Source organism: Phascolarctos cinereus, unplaced genomic scaffold (assembly GCF_003287225.1).
Source record: "Phascolarctos cinereus isolate Bilbo 61053 unplaced genomic scaffold, phaCin_HiC Scaffold_726;HRSCAF=1367, whole genome shotgun sequence".
Classification (NCBI taxonomy): domain Eukaryota; kingdom Metazoa; phylum Chordata; class Mammalia; order Diprotodontia; family Phascolarctidae; genus Phascolarctos; species Phascolarctos cinereus.
Genome location: NW_027556098.1, coordinates 286,120,333 through 286,137,083, shown reverse-complemented (window position 1 = coordinate 286,137,083; position 16,751 = coordinate 286,120,333). Strand labels below are relative to the sequence as shown.

Here is a 16,751-nt window from a genome sequence, read left to right as displayed (position 1 = left end):
TGACACTTTCTCTGCAACTTACTATCTTACTGAGTTTCCTAGAGCAATAATTTATAAATAAATATGCATATGTTGAGGATATGTGCTTTTGGTTTTTTTGATTGTTAAAAGTGTGTGAGCAAAAAAGTTCGACAAACATTAATGTAATAGAATGCAAGTGGGGGCATTCAGGAGACATAGTTTCAAATCCTAATGCAGACATTTTCTAACTAACTCTGTGAGCCTGGGTAAGTCATATAACCTCTTTGAGAATAAGTATTTTTAAATATACATTTAGCATAACAAAAACACTACCTCACAAGGTTGATGTGTAGAGCAAATGAAATAATTATGTAAAACTTTATAAATCTTAAAGTGCTAAAGTTATAGATAGAAATGAGCTATTATTTTCTCATCTTTTTCTTCATCGTAATTCTCTTCTGTCAAAGGAAGTAGCTTTTGGACCAAAAAAGGCAAAATAAAAACAGTACATAGGGAGCTGATATTCAGTGTAAATAAGGACATGGTAAGAGATCACTTAGTTATGGTTGATGAATTCAGATCACATGGCACAAAAGAACTGTATCCCTGAGTACTGAAAAAATTGGTGGATGAGCCACCAATAGTTATATTTGAAAGACTGTATTGAATGGATTTGTCCATTCATTAGGACTGAGGACTGATATACAATAGTGCTGTAGGACTGAGAAAGGGCAAATTTTCTGACTTTCCCCAGACAAACAGAGTCTATAAATTATAATTAATGAGCTATATCTCAGTTCCTTGCAAAATTCTAGAACATAGCATATGACCTCATCATTCAACTGGAATTATTCTCTGTAAATTACTGCAAAGTAATTTGGAACTAAGAGAAAGTTACTAAATTGTGTACACTCTTTAGCCCAGTAATACTAGATCTGTGCTCCAAAGAGATCAAAGATATAGGAAAAGTATCCATATGTACAAAAATATTTCTAGCTGCTCTTTTTGTAGCATCAAGGAACTGGAAACTGAGGAAGTGATCAAGAATGGCTGACCAAATGGTGGTGTATTGATGTAATAGAATACTGTTGTGTCATAAGAAATGGTGAAGATAATTTCAGAGAAATCTGGAAAGACATATTAACTGGTTCTGAGTGAAGTAAGCAGAACTAGGACAATTTATAGAACAAAGACATTGTAAAGACAACTCTTAAAGAGTTAGGAATTCTGATCAGTTCAGTGACCATGATTCTAGAGGAATGTGATGAAACATGCTACTCACTTCTTGACAGAGAGATTATGTACTCAGGATGCATATTGAAACATATATATTTTTGGACATAGCCAATGTGAAAGTTTGTTTTGCATGGCCATGTATATTTGTACAAGGATTTTGTTTTTCTTCCCCCCTCCCTTTCCAGTGAGCATGTAAGAGGGAGAAAAAGTAGATTTTTCTTATTTAAAAAATAAATTTTAATTTAAAAAGAAACAAACCCCAGAAAGTTATCAGTGATCTCTTAATTTTCAAATCTAATTGCCTTTTCTCAGTTCTCATTGTTCATGATCTGTAGCCTTTGATACTGTGAATCACCCTATCCTCCTGGATGCTCATGAAAGTACTTTGTCCTGGTTCTCTTTCTACCTTTCTGTACCTTCTCATTCTCCTTTGCTGGATACAGGTCACACCCACTATATGTGAGTGTGCCCCAAGATTCTGTCCTAGGACTTCTCCTCCCCTATATTTTGTCTTCTGGTGATTTTATCAGCTCCCATGGTTTCAACTATTTACTCTATGCAGATGGTTCCCACATCTATATGTCAAGCACTAATCCCTCTCCAGAGCTTCAGTACCACCACATCACCTGCCTTTTGGACATCTCAGATTGGATATTACAGCATCTCAGACTCAACATGTTCAAAACACAGTTCATTCTTTTCACCTCCATACTCAACCCTCTCCTCTTCCAACTTTCCTATTACTATTAAGGGCTCCACCCAGGCTTTCAACCTTGGTGTGATCCTCAACTCGTTACTTGAACTCACTCTATATATCCAATCTTTTTCAGAACTTTTTTTCTACCTTCACTACATCACCTTCTCCAAACTCACACAGCCACTACCTTTGTATAGACCCTCATTAGCTCTTCTGGTTGGTTTCTCTGTCCCACATATCTCCCCATGCCTATCCATCCTTCACTAAAGGGCAGGTCTCACCATGTCATCAGCCTGTTCAGTGACTCCAGTGGCTCTCAATTACCTCCAGGATCAAATAGAAAATGCTTCATTTCACATTTAAAGCCCTTTATCACCTGACCCTTTCCTACCTTTCCAGTCTTCTTACACTTTACTTCCTTCCATGTGTTCTTTGATCCAGCTCCAGTGACCTACATGTTCTTCACACCTGAAACTCCATCTCTTGCCTGCATTTGCCCTGGCTATCCTCCTTTCCTGGAATGTCCTCCCTCTTCCCCTCTACCTCCTAGCTTTCCTGATTTTCTTTGAGATTCATCTCAAACCCTACCCTCTGTGGGAGGCATTTCCCTCACTCTTCTGCTAGTTCCTTCCCTCTGAGATTATTTTCTATTTGTACTGTATATGTACATGGTTATTTGCATAAAAGGTACCATGTTTTTTGCCTTTCTTAGTATCCCATTACTTGGTACAGTGCCTGGCACATAGTAAGTGCTTAATAAGTTATCAGCAACAACTTGCTTAGTGGACATCTAGAAAAGGAAACGCATGTACAGAAATCAGTGGAGCTTCACAAGAAATGGGTCATTCCAAACTAACCTTATATCCTTTTTTGACAGGGTTACTTATCTGTTAGATCATGAAGATGCTGTATAGATCTAGTTTACTTTGATTTTAACAAAACATTTAATAAATTAGCTCATGCTATTCTTGTGGAAAAAGATGGAGAGATGTGGCCATACAGTTTTGCGTGTATGTCACCATAGAGTTAAATGGAATTGGAACTGTTGGAATGACTGAATTCATAGTAATGACTGAATTCAGAGTAATCAGTAAAGGTTTGATATCAGTCTTGTGGGACCTTCTAAGACAGGTTTCTGGTTTTTGCCCTGTGCTGTTTGCCATTTTCATTAGTGACTATAATAAAGGCATAAATGGCATGTTTATCAAATGTGCTGATTATGCAAAGCTAAATATAATAGTTAATGTGCAAGATGACAAAATTAGAGTCCAAAAAGATTTTGGCAAGCTAGAATTCAATAAGATGAAATCTAATAGCTATAAATGTAAAGTGTTGCCCTTGGATTCAAGAAATGAGTTTCGTAAGTATGAGATGGGGGAGGCATGACCAGATAGTAGTTTATCTCATAAAGATGTGGTGATTTCAGTGATTGAAAGCTCAGTCTGAATCAGTACTGTGATGGGACTGGCAAAACAAAAACAAAAAAATAGCATGATCTTGGACTGCCTTAAGAAAGACATAATTTCCAGGTGATGATCCTATTATACCCTACTTTTTCAGACCTTTAGTTCTGAGTGCAGTGTTTTAAGAATGACTTTGCTGTTGGTACTTTATATAGAGTAAGCATAGAGTAGTAATAGAGTTTCCCTCAGAGTTTGAAAGACCTCAGTTCAAGGCTAGCTCCTGAAACATGCTGTACTTATCACCCTGGGCAAATTGTTTAACCTTTCAATGCCTCAGACACTGAGGGAGAGTCTAGATTAGCTCCGTGGATGAAATCACAGATCTGTGTAAAAAATTAAAAAAAATATCCATAAGCATATATAACCTATGCATAATTCCTTAATCTCTAATTGCCATAAAACGCTGTAACACAATAAAATAAAATTTGGCTAACTTTTTAAAATGCGGTGTGGCATCATGAGTAGTGCTTGCTTTGGAAATGTGGATTCAAATACCACTCCTGATATTTAAATCATTGAGCAAGTCACTTTATTGCTCTGAGACCCAGGCAGTTTCCTAAAAACTCTGTCCTATGGTGATTTGTATTAACAGGAGGATTTCCTTCACTTTTACCTGACATTGAAGAAATCACAGCTCCTTCAAATATTTTCATAGCAATAAAAAGTTTCAAAGGACAAACTTTTTTTTTTAAAGTGAGATACCAATTTAGCCTAAAGCTGTAATAAATATATTTTTAGCTTATTGGAAAATCCATAAGAGAAGTGCCAAATGTTTTTTAAAAACTTAGTAGTAACATAAGCATTTATTTCTATTTGTATTTTGTATGTTACCTTTAACAATAACATTAGTAGCTAAAGTAATAGTTTTAGTAAAATTGTCAAAATTAGTCAGCCTTAGGACCTGTCATGGTTGTAGTTTATTATCAAAGTAAATTACAATTTCAAAATATGTAAGTATACAATAAGTATGCAACACAGATTATAATGTTGTCACTAGTCAGATAACTCTGCATTTCTCTCATAATTTAGGTTCTAAAGGTTGGCAAAGTTTGTGCTGATCGTACTAGGATTTACCACCAGCTGAAACATTTCAAATACAAGTTGTATCAGGAGTGTTGCTCTATTGCAAAGACTGAAGAAGTTGAAGATGAACAGGTCAAAGAAACTGTGGAACGAATTTTCAGTCAGTCAAAAGAGAGTGGCTGGATTCAGGAGGTAAATTGTATTCTTTGTTATTATAACAGTGATCCCTTTCAGTTGAGTAAGAAGCCTTTAATAGCTAGCCAGCAATTGGAAGTGACTAGAGAAAACAAAATTTAAAACAGTTCTCCCTGTCTCACTCTCTCTTCTTTATTTTCTCGTCTCCCCATGTAAGCCTTTTCCATGCACATTGTTTTTTTTTTCTCTTATATAATCACTCAAGACAGTCTCATGCCTTCACTCTATCAGATAATTTTAAGAGGCAGTGAGACTGTGGTAGACGCATTACAAAGTCAGTAGAACAAGGCCTTTACCTTCTTGCTTTACACTCATGTTGTCTTTTATACTTAATGACTTTTTGACAAAGTATAAGATTTAACCTGTGCCTGTCTGCATTCTGTTGTTTAGACTAGACATGTGACTTGGGAATGAGGAGGCACCTGAGGCCAGGCCTGCTTCCACCCACATCCTCCTCTTGGGGACATAGAGCTAATTAGTGAGGACTAGAACTAAGGTTGAAGAGGAGTACAGAGGTTTCAGGCCACAGTGCTGATTTTTTTTTAACCCCTCATCGCATTGGTAGTAAATTTGATAGCAGGTATATAGCTGATGGTTTTTAAAAGTATACTAGCCTCCTAAAGATCTCTTGGCAGCTTACAAATTCTGGTGTGGTCAGACAGCTGTTTGGATTGTTTATTTTACATTTTTAAAAAAGAGAATGTAGTAACAATCTTTTCAATCATATCTAGTAATACAAATGCTTAAGATATAACAAATAGATTTCCAAGTAAACATAAGTTTCTAGCTAGAACTTTATCCTAAATTTTTAAAAATTACTGACCTGTCCAATGCCTGAGGGTATTTAGAGGAAATGTTTTAATAGAAAGGAAATAAAGGGAGGTTAATTTTGACAACAAACTCTCCATAGTAGTAAGCAAAGGGAAGAGGGAAAAGGGAACAAAAAAGTAGGAACTACTCAATTCATATCTTCCTCTTTGTAGGACTGTCCCCACAGGGAATGACATTGTTGGTTTTCCCCTTTGGTAATTATCCTTCCTCCATGCTCTCCTTTACAACCACTCTCATTTTGACCTCTTAGATTTTTTTCTTTCTTTCTTTTTTTACTTAAGCTTTTTACCTTTTGCTTTCTTCCTCTCAAACCAAGTTCTACTCTTTCCTACCTTTCTCACTCTTTGTCATCTACCTCTATGTTTTATCATCTATATTAGAGAAGAGAGGGGAGATCCATGCCCTACCCAGCAACTTCTGCCACCACCTTCCCAAGTAGCATCAAATCTTTATTTCCTTTTGTTATTGTTTATTATTTTATCTACTTTACTTACCTAGTTGAAGACTTACCTTCAATAGAGGATTGTATCTCTTTTTTAAAAAGAAACTATATAAACATACAATAAATTTTAAAAAGTTAAAGAAGATCAAGAAACTGAAACATTTTCTAGAAATGCTATCTTTTGCCAATCACATACCTTTTTGGAAGTTTAAGAAAAGCTGTCACAGAAGTTTGGGACAGCAGAAGTGACTCAGTTCCTGCATCTAGAAAAGGAAAGGCTATTCATGGTGAAGGAAAGACAACTGCATCATATTACATTAAGAAGAATATCATTTTACATTTGACATTGAAGGGATCTCAAGGTTATGTGTATCTAGGGCTAAATGCTCTAAAAGATCTTTATTTTATTCTCAGCTATCACTCTTCCTACTTAAAAATGTTTTGTCCCTAGGACTTCTTAAATAACTTAATTTAAACCTAAATACTTTAAACCCCAGATAAATTCCAGTGCACCTCCATGCTTCAATTAAATTTAAAAGCTGTAAAGGATCCTGGCATTCTCAAGTTGAAATGATACATCTATCCTTTTCTCTGGGTCATCTGCATGCTACTGCATATATTTCTTTTGTGCATGGTGCTTCCCTGCATTTACCCTCTCAGTATAATTGCCACAATCCCCCATTGTCTCTGCCATTTGCTGCTATCTGAATGCTCTTTAGCTTTAGCATTTGCTTCCCAAACACATCCATCCCTATTACCTGGCTCAAACTATATGATGATGTTTTCCCTCCTCCTACTTGTATTTTTTCTTCTCCTTGTTTTACTTTACAGTCCCTTTCTCCTCCATTCCCCAACCCCAGTTTATCTTCTTCCCAGAAAAGGCCCCAGCACTCTACTAAGTTAATAAGCATTATCCTATTTATGGATATCTCCTGATATGCTCCCAAAGACCTGTCAAATGGGCTATTCTCTCATTCTGCTTATTCCTCCCTTACTTTCATGTTCAAAAAAAACACAACAGAATAACTGCTGTTACTCTGATGTTAATGAAAGAGCATGATTTTCAGTGATTGAAAAAGCAGTCTACAGCAAAATATAATAAAAACATGGGAAAATCAAAGTATATTACAAAATCATAAAAGTGCATACTCCCTACTGTAAGTAGAGAAAGAAAAGATGTAGCACATCAAAATTATAACATGTTTTTTTCCTTTAAGAAGGTGCACATAAGTGCTGAAACTTCCTAGGCAGTTTAGTAGAATATTGTTACTCTCTGGGAGAGCATATAAGAAGCAGGAAATAAAGATAGTGTGTCACTTTAGCATTCTTTGTAGTTATGAGTAATTTATAAATATATTGTGTACATACTACATTATGTAAACACAGGTTTGAGTTGATTGAATAGTTGCACTTCTGTTAGGATCTTGGTAATTGGATAAAAATATGTTGCTTGAAAGAGAAAGCTGAAAAACTATGATTTTCACTTTTGCATTTACATTTTGAGAGGCAGCATGACATACTGGAATGACAATCAGGTTTGGGCACAGTAAGACTAGGGTTGAAGTCTTGCTTCTGACACATCCTAACTGTAGTAGGTCACTTAATCCTCAGTGCCTTTGTTGTTATTGTTGCTGTTTGGTTGTGTCCGAAGCTTCATGACCCCATTTGGGGTTTTCTTGGCAAAGATACTGGAGCAGTTTGCCATTTTCCTTTTCCAGCTCTTTTTACAGATGAGGAAACTGAAGCAAACAGGGTTAAGTGTGTTGCCCAGAGTCACACAGTTAGTGAGTGTCTGAGGCCAGGTTTGAACTCAGGAAGAGGAGTCTTCCTGACTCCAGGCCTGGTACTTTTTATCTACCAAGACACCTAGCTTCCCCAGTGTGCCATGCAACTCCCTAAAACTCTAGGTTTCATATAAGTTGCTGATCTTCATGAGAGTAGGGATTTTCAGCATTGAGTTCCTTACACAACTGAAATCACAGGTTCAACCTTAAAAAAAAATAAAACTTCCCTTTACTTTTCTTAAAACTAAAAATCCTTGATTGAATCAAGGCCCCCATTTATACTATTGGCTTTTTTTGCCTTTACCACAAATTACTGTTAATGCTACTCTTATTTCTATGCCAAATGAGGTCCAATTCATCTTCAGTTGGTTTTTGCCCTCTGTGAAATAACCAGTATTTTTGTTGTATGTGCAGAAATATGATCAACTTGAAGAATATCTCAATTTTGCGGATTACTTTCATGATGAGAAGTTTGACTAAGTTGTAACACTTCCTTTGGAGAAGATTTTATAGAATTTCAATGAACATGAAGAACAATGAGTACTTGTTTCTGCATACCATGCTGAATATATTTGCACATTTTTGAAGATTTTCATAGCAAAAGCTCTTGTTTTTAAATATATAGGTCCATTTTAATTTTTGTGAAATCAAATCAGTGATCTTATTTTAATATTTTATCTGTGGTACATAGAAAGCGTATGCTAAATAATTTTTTAAAAGCTAATCAATGTATTTTTAAAATCATGCCAGTGACTGTGTAATAGATTACTATATGTCAAGTAAATATGAGTTGTTAATTTCATGCCAGTTTGATGGAGATATGTTGTATTTTAAAGTTGTATTTAGTCTTAAATATTTATGTGTATTTATTGCCTTCCCTCTCCCAAAACTTTTTGCCTGTCCATCTTGCAGTATTAAATGACCTTCACTAACATGTTATTCATGCTATGAACTAAATCAGTGGGCTGGAAGAATCTCAGTAGACCTTCAGTTCATTCCCCCCACCCCATCTAACCACTGCAGGACTGTACCTCAACCACCTAGACAGAATAGTGTCATGTGTGTTCTTAAATATCCCCTCAAAGGGGATTTCAGACCTCTTATTAGTCCATTCCAATGTCTCACAATCCTCACACTCAGGAATACTTTAATGTAGCGTCCTTTCATGATTTGGGATATTCTTTTTTTGTGCTTGCTCAGTGTTAAGTCTAGATATAAATGATTGAGCTATATATTTTATATTTTTTAAATTGTAAATGTTCCCATATCCAAGTTTATTTAATCTGTGGAGATGTAAAAATGTCAAAGGTGATTTTTAGCCAAAAAAAAACCCTTAGAAAGTATATTTTGTCTTGTGCCAAATCTAGAAAAGTCCAGTTTAGACTGGTAAAATAAGTTGTACGGTTTCAGAGGAAACAAATGGGCCTTGTGAGTTGTTTGTCTTTTGTACTTGGGAGTCCCTCTGAAGTAAGACAAGCTTTTATAGTGTGGACTACAGTATAACATAAGTTCATCATGGCCCTTTTCCAGTGTGGCTTAGATACAGGAAGTATCAGATGGACACTGTTATAATATGGTTTCAACAATAATATGTTCCGTGGCATAGACACCAAGGACAGAGTCAAAGAAGGCTTTGGTGTCTAAAGCTGGATACTATTAAAGACTCCCTAATTATCGTTTTTTCAATTCATTTTTTAAATATGGCTCCTCTCATAGTAACCTACTAAAAAAAATCCCACAAGATAGAGTGGATTTGTCAGTGTATAACAGTATTGTGGAGCACATAGTCTTAAAAGTGTGGATGACTGAAATTTCACTTGCAAACCTCTTCATCCTTCTGGATGGCTCATGGAAATAATTCTTAGCTGTTTTCTAGGGAAGGAAACAGACACAGAGTTGAAATAAGAGGATACAGTGTTTAAAGAGGAACTGTTTAAGCAAGGAAAGATTGGGAGAGAAGTGACAGTCAAGTTGGAAGGTAGATGGGTATGAGAAGATGTGATAAATGAATTGAAACAAAGGAGAGCAGGAGAAACAAAGAAATTGGCTTCCTCTACTGTACTTGACTCGACTCTGGAAACTACCCTTTCTGTAAAGTCCAGGGCAAGACAGAGAGGCCAGGAAAAGTGCCCAGACTGGATAATTCTTGAAATACAAGAGTCTAGTGAGCTGAGGCATTTTATGTAGTGAATACCAGTGTGGCTACAGCTGAGAAGTACTTACGAGTAGCTTCTCAGATATCTGTAGTACTTTTAAAATCCTGAGATCATTATTCCCATTCCTACTCCAAAGTTCATTATTTGTTTTACCTAATACAAAAGGAAAAGTTTTTAGGAGCAGGATTTTAAAAAATATTTTTAAAGAAAAACCACTACAAACCATCATAAAGGGACAGCCTGTTAGGTGATACACTTGGTGCCAGTCAGGCAAGGAGAAAAATAGTTTGTACCAAAAGCAGTCTGTAGGCAAATTAAGAATTTTGATAACATAGAAATATCCACAGCATTATTATATTTCAGCTACTATTAATGATAGTAGATAAATCATTTCTATAGCATTTGAAGGAACTTAAGAGTTTGTGAACTTGTTAAACTTGTTCATGGGCCACCAGATAGGGGTGAAGGGTGAACTGCCTATAAGAGTATTGATTTTCCGAAAGTAGTTGTTACAATTTCAAGTGCTTGAATAATACTTTTGTCTAAATCAAATAAATGGAGACTGGTGGTGGCAGTAGGGGGAAAAAAGGAAAGGAAGGAAAAAGTCTTTTGTTGGATAGTTGTAGTCTAAGGATCTGCCTTCTCCTTTTGGCCAGCAGCATTGTTTGAGGAGAGAATAGTAGTCCTAAGTGGTTATGTAAGCCACTCATTCTTTAGGCTTGCCACCCTGAACCACTCTCTACTCCCTTTCACACCCCCACCCCACCCCATGAGGCTCAGTTATGAGGCCTGCTTAAGTCAGGACAGCTAGAAGGTTGAAGCCTAGTCCCTGAGGGGTCCCATGGGTGGTTTGCCTTAGGAACCGTTAGTAACACTCTTCTACTTTTCCCATATTTCTGAGTTTCCTTTTAGGACTCATCCTCTTTCTGATAGCCTTGGCCCTTCTCTCTCTCTCTCTCTCTCTCTCTCTCTCTCTCTCTCTCTCTCTCTCTCTCTCTCTCTCTCTCTCTCTCTCTCTCTCATCTCTGCTATGGCACTCATATTTCTACTCATGGCTTAAGCTACTATCTCTACTTGAAATAATCCCCAAATCTGTGTCTGTAGCCATGACTTCTCTTCTTAGGTTCTAGACCTTTATCTACAACTGCCTCCAAGATATCTTAATCTAGATGTCCCACTGGCACTTCATACTCAATATGTCTGGTGCTGAGCTTGTTATCTCCCACCCCCTCCATCTCCCACCCCAGTGCCCCACATACACCCCCCCCAGCTAAACCTTGCTCCTTCCTCTGACTTCTCTGTTTTTGCCATTGCACATGCATTCAGTGAGTCTTTCTATGTTCAAATTCTTAGAGTTATTTTGACTCTTTCTTTTTTCAGACTTCTGTCTAGTTAGTCACTAAGTCTTGTGGATTCCACAGCCATATCATTCACAGCCATCTTCCCTTTACCCAATTGCCACCACCACATTATTACCATTTCCCCTAATTCATTCTTATGAACTCTCTCCCTTTCTAACTGTCCTTTAGCATAGTGTGGTGGATAGAGTGTTAAACTTGGAGTGAGGAAGTTCTGGATTCAGATCCAGGCTCTGACCCTTACTAGCTGTGTGATTGTAGGCAAATCATTTAACCTCTCTGAGCCTCAGTTTCCTCATCTGTAAAATGAGGATAGTAATACCTGTAGTACCTACCTCACAGGGTTGTTGTGAGGATCAAATGAGATATTGTATGTAAAGCGCTTTGCAAGCTTTAAAGTGTTACATATATATACATATATATATATATACACATACATATATAATTGTCAGCTATTATACTTCTGCCAGAGTTATCTTCTTATACATAGGTCTGGTCATATTGCTCAACTCACATATCTTCAGTAGTTCTCTGTTGCCTACTGAGTAAACTTCATATGCCTTTGCCTGGTATTCAAGGCCCTCCACAACCTGGTGCCCCTCAACATGGTGAGGTGGAAAGAGCACAGGGTTTGGAGTCAGGGGACCTGAGTTCAAATTCTGTCTATGCTTCTTACTACCTATATGACTTTGGTCATGTAATTTCTCTAGTCCTTAGTTTCTTCTTCAGTAACTTAAGGAGGTTGGACTAGATGATCTTTGAGGTCTCTCTAGCTCTAAATCCTATAATCCTACCTTTCCAGCCTTATCTTACATTCATCCCCTCCACATATTCTGCTCTGGCCAAACTAGACTTCTCTTTCTCCCCTAACACGCCCTGTGCTCTCTTGCCTCTGTGCCTTCGCTTAAGCTGTTCCCTATGCCTGTAATGTTTTCCCTACCTTTTGAATTCCTTACCTATCCTTGAAAGCCCAACTCAAATGCCACCTTCTTCCTAGAAGCTTTCCCGGATCCCTGTTGTCAGTGATGACTTTCCCTTTTGTACCTCACATGGCACTTTGTTTTGCACTGCTCTAATGCACTTGTTATGTATTATTGTATATTATGGTTGTCTGTGTATGTGTCTTATTTCCCTACTAGACTGTAAGCCCTATGAGGGCAGGGACCATGGCTTATCTAAACTTTGTATCTCTCAGCTCCCAAACAGTGCTCTGCACACAGTTGGTGCTTAATAAATATTTGTTGAATTGAATGTGTACTTGAAATTAAACATCTATGGGTACAATAGATAAATAAGTAGATAGGTTTTTCATCCATACCCCTGGAACACAAAATAGAAATTTTATCATTGCATAATTTATGAATCTTTGACTTTAAAAAAAAGTCTTTCTAAACACAAGGATTAGTGCTTACAATTTTATAGAAAAATTAATTTGATTCCCTGGACTGCTTGCTTATATTCATAAAGCCAAACTATTCCAGGACTGGTAGTAGAGACATTTTATAAATCTAATTATGTTGTTTTTCATCATATTAACATATTTAGGTGTAAATGAAAGTAATCATTTCCCATATATCTTATCATATATTCAAGGATCCATAAAATCTTTTTACAAGTTCTGCTCTTTTGACCTTAGGGGGATTGGACCTGGGAAGTATAAGGGACAGATAAAAAGAATGTTGCCTTTATTTTAAACACTTTTAAATTATGCACCAATGAAAAGATTAGTAATGATTTTTTTTCAGTTGGAGTTCATGTCTACCCAGTTCCAAACCAACACACAAGAGTCTGTGGAGAAAAAAAGACAAAACCTTGGGAAATATGCTACTATGTGGGGAACTGAAATATTTAAATAAAAATGAATGAATAAATAAATAAACCATAGTTTTAATGCATTCCCTTTTACCTTACCAATTCAATTAATTAATTACTAGTTTGTAAACATTGCTAATGGAGAGTCAGTGTCTAGTAGTTAGATAGAGAGCTGGAGTAGGAGTTAGGAAGACCTGGGCTCAACTTAAATTACAGGTTTGTTAGATGACCCTGGCCTAGTCACATCCTCTCAGTCCCCAGGGCTGAGATCAACTCTAAGCAGAGAAAGTGTTAGCCTACCTTGATACACCTACATCAAAGACCTAGTCTTAGAAAATGAAAAAAAAAAGAATCTGTCCTAAAGATGCCATAGGTTTAAATGCATTTTAAGCTGTTGAGGAACCATCTGGTGTCCACACAAATATTTATGATTTCATTTACATACCAAACATATGCAAACACTTCACTATTCCTGGAGAATTTAGGAGGTACACAGCAATCTCATGGTCTACAAAGAGCAGCAGTCTACTTAGTTGAGTTGTTCAGTTACTTTTCAGTCCTATCTGACTCTTCTTGATCCCATTGGGCTTTTCTTGGCAAAGATACTGGAGTGGTTTGCCATTTCCTTCTCCAGCTCATTTTACAGATGAGGAAACTGAGGCAAATAGGGTGAAGTGACTTGCCCAGGGTTACACAGCTAGTAAGTGTCTGAGCTGGATTTGAACTCAGGAAGATGAGTCTTCCTGATTCCAGAACCTGTGTTCTATCCACTTCAACACCCAGCTGCCCTACTTCTTAGTTATAAGGAATGGATAAGCCTACTTAAATAATCCCTCATAAAACACTTTACTAAATGTTAGTTTCCCTGTGTTGCTTCCCAGACTATATAGGCACAGCACCTGCCTTCCAGGAGCTTACAACCTAGTGACTATTGCTGTTCTTAGTGTCAATAATTTAGATGTCCTAGTTATCACCATGTGGCAGCTACTAAATGGTTCCCGTTAGAACATAATAAAAAAAATGAAAACGGAATCCTCAGAGGGAAGATGTAAGCTTGAAAGGGAGAACGCATTCCCTGGCTGGGAATTTCTTCAATATTTAGAGCTGATGAGCTAGTAGGAGAGAGATTGGGGAATTTCCCTAGCTTTCCCCTACCAGAATCCTTTCAGTTAAGCATCCAAGAACAGCTCTTTCTGATTTACTTCTTCTGCCACTGGGAGGCCCTCTGTGCTCCTCTTTCCCCTCTGCCCATCTCCAATTAATTACTCGCTGGTGCTGTGGCACCAGCCATCCACCAGGGAGTCTCCAAATAAGCTTGCTCTCCCTCCCCCTCCCTCTCCTCCGCACACACCACCTCCCCCCCCATCTGCAGCTTTGCTGGCTCTCTCTTTCTCTCTCTCTGTCTCACTCTCTCTCTTTCTCTCCTATCCGAGCACAATGAAAGCCTGTGTATCTCCGTGACTCCGGGCAGTGAAGCGAGTGTCAGCAAAGCTACTAACAACAGAGGAGAAAGAGAAAGGAAAATACCAGCTACTTTTTTTTTTCCATATATAAATCGGAGCGATCCAAGAGATTCACACTGGTCATTGCGAGTCCAAACCCCGCAGATCAACTGGCCGGGGATGGAATGTACAAAAACAGAAAGGAAAGTGACTGGACGTTACTTGGTGCAATACGCTGGAAGTTTGTAAGTTGGACTATCATTTGTAAATTACTCTGGGAAGAGTTCTCTGTTGATACTGTGTCTCAATAGAGCCCGGGTGGGGAAGAGCAGCATAAGCGGGAAAGCTATGCGCTAAGTGATCTGCCTGGCTAGCTACTTGAGGTTGCTTTCATTAAGGAAAGGGAACCTTACAAGAGATGAGGCTCTTTCCAGTGGCTGGATTCGCGGAAGAAAAGAGCATGGTCTGAAAGTCCAGTTATTGACATTGGGAACAACCGAGAAACTGTCTCCCTCCTTTTGGGGGGAGACGAAATAGAGGAGCTCTGTTGCAGCAGCGACAGTAACCAAACAAGGAGGAAGCATAGGGAGCACAGAGAGGAAGAGGGGAAGAAAAAAAGAAATTAAAACCAAAAAGACAGTAGTTCCTGTTGGCACATTGTGATTCTCGGCTTCTAAACTCTATTCAAAAGGCAGCACATTTTTTTTTTAAACATGAGAAAAAGTGACTGTGGTGAGGCCATGAATCCAGGCAGCTTTGCATTGTGCTTCTTTGCTGAAATTTCCCCATAAAGAAATATCAGAAACAGCTAGGTAAGGGGGGTGGGGGGGGAGTTCAGGTCTTGATTAACCTCTCTCCCTCAACTCCTTTCTATCTTGCTTTCTCTTGACAACTCCTGAGACCTTAAAGCTAAACCCTGTATCCTATAACATTTGCAAAGTACGCAGTGGCTCTTGTCAGCCCGGTTTAAAAAAAAAAAAATCTCTCAACTCTGCCCAACTTCTCCAGAGCTGTCAGATGCAATTAGAGTAAGTTGATTAGGGTTTGTTGTCATCTTACTTAGCTTCTCCAATTGGCTTCCTCCCCACCCTTCTTCCATCAGGCTATTCTTCCACCCCTTAACTTCTTCACTCCTCCTCCAAGCCTCAGTTTCTCCATACCTACTCGATATACATGTGGCACTGAAAACAGAGTCTATATCATTATTGTTAATAATAATAATTATTATTATTATTATTGAAAACACAAGTTTCCAGCACTAGCCAGATTTAACCACCACAATATCTCAGAGGCAGCAATCATTGTGGCCAGTAGGATGGGGGACACAGCTCCCCCTCAGGCCCCAGCAGGTGGATTAGGGGGGGCTTCTGGGGCAGGGCTCCTTGGAGGAGGCTCAGTTGCCCCCAGAGTACACAGCGCTATTGTGGAACGTCTTCGTGCCCGCATTGCCATCTGCCGCCAGCATCACCTAAGCTGTGAGGGACGCTATGAGCGGGGTCGAGCAGAGAGCTCAGACCGAGAACGGGAGAGCACCTTGCAGCTCCTGAGTCTTGTGCAGCATGGTCAGGGTTCAAGGAAGGGTGGCAAACACGCTAAGGCTAATGCCAATGCCACAGCCACTGCAGCACCTCCTCCCCCTGCCGCTCCTCCTCCTCCAACAGCAGCAGCAGCAGCAGGAGCAGCAGCGCCAGCTCCACCACCTCCACCAGACTATCACCACCATCGCCACCACCCCCAGCACCTGCTCAACAGTGGCAGTAACTCTGGTGGGAGTGGAATCAATGGCGAGCAGCACCAGCACCAGCAGCAGCCACCTCCCACTTCAGCTACTGGGGACCAGAGGAACTCAGCCCTGATTGCGGTAAGCAACACTTTCCTACTTATTGTCACAAGAATCTGGTGGTCTTTGGTAGCACTGGGTTTGTGGGATATCCATTGGGTGCCTGATGGGGAGTCTTCCCTTCAAAGGCAAGGACTAGATGGTTTTGAAATGTCACCTGTCATGTACATTGATGTTCACATTGTTTCCTCCACCTATAGATGACCTCCCTATCAGAACCTATGCATCTTTTCTAGGCATCTTTGGAGTCCATGGAATGTAGAAGCAGCCTGAACTTGGCAAGGAAGGCCTGGTCAAACCTCTATCACAACTCTGTCTCTGTGCTAGTTGGTGCTTTTCACTGCATGTGCCATGAGGATGTATTGGAAACACCTTTAGGCCCAACTAGCCATTCGTTTGCTTTAAAGTACGCATTGGTTACCTCTACTCCAGTTTAGTTCTGTGAACTCTTCTCCGACTGCCCCATATCTTTCCGTTTTGAGGATACCTGTGGCTACCTGTAGTTGCAGAG

At 38.8% G+C, this 16,751-nt stretch overlaps 2 protein-coding genes across 5 annotated transcripts in view; both read left to right on the top strand.

Moving 5' to 3' along the window:
* CCDC82 (coiled-coil domain containing 82) overlaps window positions 1-12,397 on the top strand; it is a 53,381-nt gene extending 40,984 nt beyond the window's left edge. For 2 of the 4 annotated variants that reach the window (XM_021000734.2, XM_078147161.1), the window contains 2 exons: window positions 4,387-4,572; window positions 8,047-12,397. In XM_021000734.2, coding sequence (XP_020856393.1) covers window positions 4,387-4,572; window positions 8,047-8,112 — 252 coding nt within the window. In that variant the 3' untranslated portion in view covers window positions 8,113-12,397. Of the gene's footprint in view, window positions 1-4,386; window positions 4,573-8,046 lie in introns of those variants that run through there. The other 2 variants (XR_013483099.1, XR_002327220.2) reach the window with 2 other exon arrangements.
* A 1,911-nt stretch (window positions 12,398-14,308) lies between these two features.
* The window catches only part of MAML2 (mastermind like transcriptional coactivator 2), a 423,861-nt gene continuing 421,418 nt past the window's right edge, over window positions 14,309-16,751 (top strand). Inside the window, exon 1 of the mRNA XM_021000553.2 lies at window positions 14,309-16,261. Coding sequence (XP_020856212.1) covers window positions 15,716-16,261 — 546 coding nt within the window. The 5' untranslated portion in view covers window positions 14,309-15,715. The remainder of the gene's footprint in view (window positions 16,262-16,751) is intronic.